This window comes from Acartia tonsa, chromosome 9 (assembly GCF_053477335.1).
Source record: "Acartia tonsa isolate MP-2025a chromosome 9, ASM5347733v1, whole genome shotgun sequence".
NCBI lineage: Eukaryota > Metazoa > Arthropoda > Copepoda > Calanoida > Acartiidae > Acartia > Acartia tonsa.
Window position 1 is genome coordinate 6,877,003 of NC_137268.1, and position 9,600 is coordinate 6,886,602.

The 9,600-nt window shown below is 32.5% G+C and overlaps 1 protein-coding gene across 2 annotated transcripts; it reads right to left on the reverse strand.

The window, feature by feature from the left end:
• Nucleotides 1–55: 55 nt before the first annotated feature.
• LOC145328094 (uncharacterized) lies at nt 56–8,091 on the reverse strand. Of its 2 annotated transcripts, none has more exons than XM_080171664.1 (11): nt 7,991–8,091; nt 7,154–7,229; nt 6,098–6,152; nt 5,354–5,437; nt 4,866–4,946; nt 3,254–3,320; nt 2,940–2,982; nt 2,252–2,368; nt 1,452–1,556; nt 1,014–1,112; nt 56–347 (listed from the first exon to the last, which is right to left on the reverse strand). In XM_080171664.1, exons 1-11 carry the CDS (start codon nt 8,043–8,045, stop codon nt 161–163), a joined length of 969 nt encoding a protein of 322 aa, XP_080027790.1. In that variant the 5' UTR covers nt 8,046–8,091; the 3' UTR covers nt 56–160. The 2 variants fall into 2 exon arrangements, with proteins under 2 accessions (XP_080027790.1, XP_080027789.1); XM_080171663.1 differs by having other exon boundaries at nt 1,452–1,559.
• Nucleotides 8,092–9,600: the final 1,509 nt, after the last annotated feature.

A 9,600-nucleotide genomic window follows, 5' to 3' on the forward strand; every position in this document is an offset into this window, starting at 1 on the left:
GGGTGTGAGGGGTATGATTTGGGTCATCGTTGTTTAGTCAGCTGTGAGTATTAATTTATAAGAGTACATAAAAATCTAGTCCAATATCCAACAAATAATATATCTATTACACCATTTAAATGTAATGTAACTTATAATTACTTAATATTAAAATCATAAATTAAGCATCAATTGAAACTAAATTGGGTGAAGATGATTGATTTGTTATGTCGTCTTCTCTGTTGATTGATTGATTGGTGTCAAGGTCGTCGTTGTTAATAATCCTTGTGTGTGGCGCTGATGACTGGCCGGAGTAGTAATATCTCACTCTGTGCAGGCTTCTCACTCCTCTTACAACGTTCTTGATTCTAAATTGAAAAATATGCAGGGATCTAAAGGAATATGACAATGGTTGAAAAATTGATATATATCCTCAATGATGATACACTTAAATTACCCCTTTTGTAGATTAGTGGTTGAAACGTTTTGACACTCAACTAAATGCACCAACCAATAATTAAATTCAATTAAAGTCACAAAGGTTGTTATACCAACGAATAAAGAAACGTCATAATAATACTTTAAAGACTAGTGTAATACAGTCAAATGCGCCCTCCCTCCTTGAAAATATGTCATATTTCTAGGAACGAAGATACTCTTTAAGTTAACAAAGAAAATATAAATATTACCTGGATATTGTATCTGGAATGAGTAGATGTATAAATAATAAAAGTTATTCTTGCAAGCCTGTACAAACACAGAAAATATGGATATTACCTGGGTATTGTATCTGGAATGAGTAGATGTATAAAAGGTATACTTGCAAGACTGTACAAACACAGAAAATATTGATATTACCTGGGTATTGTATCTGGAATGAGTAGATGTATAAATAATAAAAGTTATACTTGCAAGCCTGTACAAACACAGAAAATATGGATATTACCTGGGTATTGTGTCTGGAATGAGTAGATGTATAAATAATAAAAGTTATTCTTGCAAGCCTGTACAAACACAGAAAATATTGATATTACCTGGGTATTGTATCTGGAATGAGTAGATGTATAAAAGGTATACTTGCAAGTCTGTACAAACATAGAAAATGAACAGTTACCCAAAGGTCAAACTGAAACCTAGAAAAGAAAACGATATTATGGTACTTTATAAAGTGATCCTTTGATCTCTAAAAGTGGCAAATTAAACATGGGCTTGAAATATTATAGGGTAGGGAAAAACACTTTCAAATTATAAGAAAGAAACATAATTAACCCTGTAGCGTTCAGAAAGGGGGTTTATTCATTATTGGCCAATTGAGAAAAGTAAGTTGGATGGATTCACCCCTTCGGTGTCATCTCCTCTACACCCCCAATGACAATTGTCTGCACCCCATTGATACACCCTATTTCATAACCCTCGAATTAGGTGTAAGGAGTTTATTTTGTGTTTGTTAAAATTAGTTTGAAAATGTATACCAAACATCTAAAATGAGGGTAATCTCCAGAACAAGCCTGGGTAGGGTGATGCTTGTAAATGTGGCCACCATGGCTATCAAAAACTTGGATGGTGCTATTCCTGTCCTGCTGCAACAAATTAGAAAATAGTTACAAATTATTTTTGTAAGAAACATATAAGACATGTATTTCATTTCATATTAAGACATATATTTCATATCAAAGATATTAAGAAATGCAATAATTTTTTGTACATAAACTGTTTACTAGAAAAAACATTCTTATAGAGTTTTGATTGGTTGATATATTTAGTTGAGTATACAAACGTTTCAACCACTAATTCATAGCTTTAATCTACAGAATTATGTGTAACATTATTAGGGATGTACATCAATTTATCGGCCGTTGTCTTATCCCTTTAGATCTCTGACATAAATTTCACATCAAAGATCCTAAGAAATGCAATACAGAAACTTTCCTTAGAAAAAAACATTCATAAAAGTTCTTATACTAAAGTTAATCCTTATAATAAAGTAAAAGGATCTCTGTCTGTGTGTTTTTACCGAAAGATCTCGCTAACCACTGGTATGTTTCTTCTTTACAGTATTGCTTTTCATAGATCCTTGGAGGTTTTTGACTATTTTAGGGGTAGTTATCACCCCCCCCCCCCCCCCGAAGAGAAAACGCCCCTTTTTTTACTTTTTCTGTTTCAACTTAAAAATATTTGGCTGTTGAATTCAACCCCTGCCTCTACCTCAAGTGCCCCTAGAAGCCTCTATGCGCAGAGCCGCAAGCATCTATTATCATATGGAAAAAATTACCTATACATGTAAATAATAACTGCCAGAGCCCCTACAGAAGGGACTAGCAGAAAAATTATGGCATAGATGACAACATAGGATTTGTAGTCCAACCAATGATTTCCATCCCAATCTTCTCTAAAATTATCTATTAATCTTGAATAACATGAATATTGAAATGCCCAAAGAAGAACGGGACATTGGACTGTTAATTACACTAGAACTCAACGTTTTATAATAATTTAACTTTTGTCATTGTTATTAAATTTTGATTCGTAGCAGTGTTTAAATATTTCAACCAATGATATCAGCATACAGTAGGGGTGATTTTGTTTATCATATATTTAAATAAACTTTCTTTTATTTCAAGTTTTTGAGAAAGAAGGGATTAAATAACCAAATGACCCAGTCCATGGAACATGTGCCGACTTTCAATTGGTTCTTTGAATATCAGTCAATAGCACCAGGAAAATTAAAACAAACAGCCAAGTCGCTACAAAAACGCAGGAAGCAATTTGCCAGCATACGATAGAAAGGTCTCCATGCACCACTAAATACAGTTAGTTGTCTGGGTTATACATCTATATAATACATTTATTCTTCATTCTCCCCCTGCAGACATTTGAAATTATTCAAATTTTTAAAAAATATTATTAATGACAATAAAAAATCTACTAAAATGTAAAATATGAAAATATGAAAAACTTACATGACATAACATTCAGCGTAACCACCAATATCCTCATGATTTGCCTGGATCATATATTTATATCAGGGTGAGGTTAGGGGGGTTATTACACTAGTCCACAAAGTTTTACAATATTGTTTTCTTATTCATTGGCTTAAAAACTTTGGAGATTTTGATTGGTCTGTTCATCAAGTTAAATGACGAAACGTTCCAATTACTAATTGTAATCAACAGAAGGTTTAATTTTGTGTATCATTATTGGGGATATACATCAATATATCGGCCACTGTCTATCCCTTTAAATCCCTGGAACTTTTTCATTTGTCATAAATATTCCTGCATAATCATGGGTATAGAGAATAGAATCACGACCATAGAAAGAACAGCTAACCATAGCAGAACCTTAAAATAATAGGCCAAGTTCTATAATAGTTATTTATCGCATCGTATTATAGACAGCTTTCCGTGGATATTTAAATGAAAAACAATAAGATTAAAACCAGTTGTGCTAGCCCCGAGGAACAGGCCCGCGCTAACAAAACTGGTTTTAATTTAATATTCGTGGAAAATGTCTGTATTATTGATACTATAAGTTATTTTTCAGTAATTCTGAAAAACCGGTTCTAATCTAGCGGATATCAATTGGTTTTGAAGCCTTATATATTCCTTGATAAATATTCTAAAATTATTCTAACTTTCAGTAAGCTTAGGAAACTTTATTGGATTTCACTTGCTAAATTTGTTTGAATTAAAAATTTATCAACAACAATTTGTCAAGAAAAGAAAAGCTACTCTATAATTTACTTTATCCAGCCGTCCATCAGTTCATTCTGCTATGGGGGCAATGTAATTTTCTGAGCTCTTATTTTAGATAGACGGCTGATTTTTTAGATTCCTTGTGCAAAAGAGCATCCAGTATGTAACTTGCTTTGTACAATGTACATCGGTCTGAAAGTCTGGCTACAAAACAAAAATATGAAAATACTTTTAAAAATTTCTGTGATTTTTTTCTAAAATACTTCTAAACAAATGCTGTTTAACCCTTACAGATCGGGCCCCAATTCCCACCTTATCAGATCGGGGGGGGGGGGGGGGGCTCTAAGAGCTTTCCTCTCTATCTCGGCTCCTGTTAAAGATATAAACGTAAAAAATTTTTCTGGTGGTTCATGTGTATTTTTAGAGAAAATTACTTTCACTAGTCATAGCGGTTTGACCGCTCCTTAGCCGCTTTTTAGCGGTCAGCCGGTAAATTTTAAAACAGCTATAGAGCGGCCAATTTTACAGCTAGAATGACCAAATTTTAGGACGAACTTTCATTTTCATAAAAAAAATTACTTTTTCTGATCATCGCCGAAAAACGGCAAATAACGGAAACCGCCCTTTTTGGCGGTTACGGCGGTAAAACGGCGGTTGGCGGCGCCAATTAATATTTTTATCTCTTTTTTGTTGCTCAAGGATTTACCAAAAAAATTTATAGGTCTCTAGCTGTAATAGAATACATATTCATGATATATGTCTATAATAAAAATAACCGGACAAAAAATCGGTCATAAAGTCGGTCAGGGAGCGGTCAAACGGTCATAACACCCCTTTTCTCAGAAGGTCATTTATATCTAAGTATTCACCAAAAAAAATTTAGGTTTCTACCTTATACACAAAAGTCATAATGTAGAAATTAAGATTTATTTAGAATTTTTTATAATTTTGGTGCTACCACACCGACTTTGACCGGACATTACAACCGACACAGACCAGATTTCCTAATAAAATCAACTCTTGCCGACGTATAATTACAAAACTTAAAAAGTCATGAAGTCACAGCTCTCCATCTTATCTACAAAAAAAATGAGATTGAAAAAACTAGAGGGGTTAAAATCTCCTTGTCTACATAACAATCCATGATTTTTGTGTTTGGCTCTTCATGAATGTTTTCATCCTTGTTTCTACCTGTTTCACTGTTAATTGTTTTCCAAATAATTCAATGTAAATTAGAAGGCACATCAGGAATAAACTTTGAGCTGGTGTCAACTAAAATTCAAAGATTATTCTAAACTTTATATAAATTTATTATTAAATTTAAAATGATTAGTTGCTTGGCGCCTTACCTTTAGGAGAGGTCATAAAAATAGTCTAAAACCTCCCAAAGACATTTTTAACCTTTCCTGGAAATTAATTTGGGGGCTAGAAACTTCCGACATCTTTAGCTTCAGACAAAAAGACCTGTCTACTTTTTAATATAGATGAAATCATTTAAATGTTTATAAAAAAAGTTCAGTCTTGTAAAAATTGAGTAATAATCTAGTTTTAAATAGTTAGGTTAGTTGAAGTAATGGATGTAGAAAATACGTGGATATTCTGACAGGGGAAATATTGTCGTCATTTTAGGTTGCTAACATGAACATTGTTTATTGGTCAGTTTGATCATCCATGTTTACCTCGACAAAGAATATAGCCACATAGCACATCCCTCGCCCTAGAATCCAGTGCTGGTAGTGATAGTTTAAAATCACAGGAATTTGCTAAAATATGTATGATTATTATAAGGATTTGAAAAAAAATTATGCAAGTTATTTCCAGTATGGCTTCAAACCCGATTAATGTCCGCTAGATTAGAACCAGTGCTCAGCCATACTGAAAAATCATGTATAGCAATGTATTACAGACAATTTTCTACGTTTACTAAATGAGGACCATTAGTGGTGTATCCACCCTCCCTAATTAATTTTGCCAGGGGATAAATTACAAATCCCCATACATCCCCCTCTGCACGTCACAGATCTAATGTATTTGAATTAGGTTTGAGCCGGATATCCGGCAATATAATCCTTTATATTATACTACAAAAATCCATACTTGTAAAATTTTAAATGGCTGTAGTTTTCTTATTTTTAAAGGTAGAAGGAGTTTTTTTTTCAGAAATTGTTTATCTTTTTTGTTGATAATTTTATATTAGAAATCTCTAAACATGATTTTTGGCGGCGGCAGCTGTACTTGGCATCTGTCAGCCGCCACAGCCGTCAGTATGCAGTACTTCAGCATCCGGTTATCCGGCCAGATATCCGGTGTTGGCCGGATATCCGTCCCAACCCTTTTTTGAATATAATAAAATAACGTATAGAACAGCTATTGGTGGACAAACATAATTATAGAAATTTTACACAGCTTTGCTAAGAACTTACCCTTATAATGATCTGTGTTAGGTCAAGAAATACCATCAGACTGATAATAAAATCTCTGAGTCATAGAAAAATATATAATATCTTTGGAACAGTTATTCTGAATTGCATTTAAATCTTTAGTGCAAAAGTCATTTTTAAAAGCAAAGCTTTTCTATAATAAGGGTCGGTCCGTCCGTCCGTCCGAGATATATAGCTTTTATTTGTTAATTTAGGCAGGTTAGAGTTGTCCTATCGATTCTAAATTTTGTATGATGATTCCTGTAGTAGTTAAGTACGATTTAGAAAGCACCGCAACTCTATAATCATTACCAGAATGTCCGTACGTCCATTTTAAACATGTTGATTTTTCTACTTTTTTAACAACAAATTTTTATGTGATCTAGTTATCCGTTTGATCTGATTTTTTGTATATTGATTCATGGGACAACAAAGAACAATAGTATAAGCAAAGCAACTCTATAATCAAGTTCCAAAAATGTAAGTATGTCCAGAAACATTATCATGTATCAAGCAGTTTTTAAACAAATTTACTTACTATTTTGCTTCGAATATTTCGATACTTTTATATTCTGATTAATCAGTTCAGACACTATACAAGTGTTGATGTCCGTTTGTCCCACCGTTTCAGTGCTTCGCTTTTATGGATGTTGTCATCCTTGTTCTTCTACAACTTCTAATTGATTGAAACATATTTAAAATTACTACTTCTAAATTTATATTTGTACTGAATTTTCTTGTTTATTTGTAACTATTTCTATATATATAAACTAATTGCTACGCCCCTAGCCTTAATAAACAGAATATAATGTATGAGTTTAAACAAAATTAGAAGATTTTTTTTTTGCAAAACTGATTAAATACAGGATGTAATATTAGGACATATGTATTAAGTATGTGCATTTTAAAATCGATAGAACAATTAAAACATTTGTAAATTAAGGAAAAGAGTTAAACTTTTCACGAAAAGAGCTAACCGTTACGGACGGACGGACCGACCCTAACTAAAAAACTTAGCTATTAACAAATTATAATTTAGGAAATCATATATTTTCATTCCTTGTGGTGTGGACATAAAGATGTTTTAGTTTAGCTGTAATTTCTACAGCCAGGTGGAAGGTACAGCTTGCCAATCCTATTATATAAAGTACAGTAAGCTTTTTTTTGTCTGTTGAAAGAACTCGCCAAACGCTGAACCGATATAGTTATTATTTACAGTGAAGCTTTTTATAGTTCCAGGGAACGATTTTAACTATTTTTGTGTAGGGTAGGTATCTTAATCCTCCCAATAAAAGATCATCGCCACCTCCAATTTTTTTTAACTTAAATTGAAAATGGGTTGGGGTCCCTAGATGTTTCTAGGGACGTAGACTCTAGTCCTTATAAAATATAATTCATAATCATTAGAAAGGCGGTTTCCCTTAAAGTGCTCAGTCGAGCAAAGAAACTCCCCGCCGTTTGTTTTAAGATACAGAGGAAATGAGGGAGAGGTTAGTTTTTCATTTGTTTATTACTTTAAATTAGACTAGTGGCTGTGCCCCTAGCATCAAGCATCCCATATTCGAAGAGTAATGTATGTAAAGATACAATAAGACTTGAATCTTTAAGAATGAAATAGCCTAAAACCTATGTGAAGGTTCCTAAGAATGGAGAACTCAATTTCTTTAGTAGTTATCTATATTTTAGCCTAGTTTATATTAGTTTAGGTTATATGTTATATATTGGGTGCATCCAATTTATGTTAAATTAATCATTTCTGCTTTAAAATTAAGTCTGTTTAAAACAATCCATTAAAACTTTTGATTTGTTGGTTGGTGTTAACAATTTACCAACAAAGACCAAATTTTGTTTACTATAGAGTTGCTCCACTTATGTATATATTCTGGACATACTTACCTATGATGGCAAAAATACTTCCTATAACAAGATTAATTTCAAGTAGCACCATCATTTTTTAATTTTATACATTTACGATTCTAAATTACACAAAAGTATAAAGATTAATAGTTATTTATCGCATTAGTTTATATTCAGCTTTCCGCGGATATTTAAAGTAAAAGTTTTAAAATTAAAACTAGTTTTGTTGGTCCAAAGGGACATAAGGCCCGTGTTAACAAAACTGGTATTAATTTTATGATTTTTATTGTAATATTGTATATAAAAGTGACTTTAATAAAATCTATACTTGAATTTTTCAGTAGTACTAAGAATCGGTATTAATCCACCAGATGTTTAACGGTTTTGAAACCATACTGGAATAATGATTTTATGATTTGTTTCCCTTACTTGTCATCCTTTTTGTAACTTTAAAAAGAAGCTCTGTTTATAAACAAGGATGACAACATCCATAAAAGCGAAGCACTGAAACGGTAGGACAAACGGACATTAACACTTGTATCGTGTCTAAACTGAATAATTAGAATATAAAAGTATAAGAGTCGAAGCAAAATTGTAAGTAAATTTGTTGAAAATTTGCTTGATACAGGATTATGTTTATGGACATACTTACATTTTTAGGACTTGATTTTAGAGTTGCTTTGCTTATAATATTGTTCTTTGTTGTTCCAGGAATCAATATACCAAAAATCAGATCAAACGGATAACTAGATCACATAAAAAATTCGTTGTTAAAAAAGTAGAAAAATCAACATGTTTCAAATAAACATACGGACATTCTGGTGATGATTATAGAGTTGCTACGCTTTCTAAATCGTACCTAACTACTACAGGAATCATCATGCAAAGTTTGAAATCGATAGGACAATTCTAACATGCCTAAATTAACGAATAAAAGCTATCTATCTCGGACGGACGGACGTACGGACGGACCCTAATTATAGAAAAGCTTCGCTTTTAAAAAGGCTTATAAGAATGACCAATTTCAAACTTGTGATTCCTTTCACAGAATTAAGCATTACAATTCTATGGTTAATAACTGAAAGTCCGTAGGTTTATTAAAAGCGAAGCTTTTCTATAATTAGGGTCGGTCCGTCCGTCCGTCCGTACGTCCGTCCGTACGTCCGTCCGTACGTCCGTCCGAGATAGATAGCTTTTATTAGTTAATTTAGGCATGTTAGAATTGTCCTATCGATTTCAAACTTTGCATGATGATTCCTGTAGTAGTTGGGTACGATTTAGAAAGCGTAGCAACTCTATAATCATTACCAAAATGTCCGTACGTCCATTTTAAACATGTTGATTTTTCTACTTTTTTAACAACAAATTTTAAAGTGTTTTAATTATCCGTTTGATCTGATTTTTGGTAAATTGATTCCTGGAACAACAAAGAACAATATTATAAGCGAAGCAACTCTATAATCAAGTCCAAAAATGTAAGTATGTCCATAAACATTATCCTGTTTTTAAGCAGTTTTTCAACAAATTTACCTACAATTTTGATTCGAGATTTATACATTTATGTTCCGATTTTTCAGTTCAGATACTATACAAGTGTTAATGTCCGTTTGTCCTACCGTTTTAGTGCTTCGCTTTTATGGATGTTGTCA

Excerpts from the sequence above, each read along its gene's own strand:
- LOC145328094 (XM_080171663.1), bottom strand. The coding sequence starts at position 8,045 with ATGATGGTGCTACTTGAAATTAATCTTGTTATAGGAAGTATTTTTGCC. Across the intron at positions 3,321-4,865 it reads AACAATTAACAGTGAAACAG|GTTCTGCTATGGTTAGCTGT; the intron begins GTAGAAACAAGG and ends TATTATTTTAAG. Across the intron at positions 348-1,013 it reads ATTCCAGATACAATACCCAG|AATCAAGAACGTTGTAAGAG; the intron begins GTAATATCAATA and ends TTTTCAATTTAG.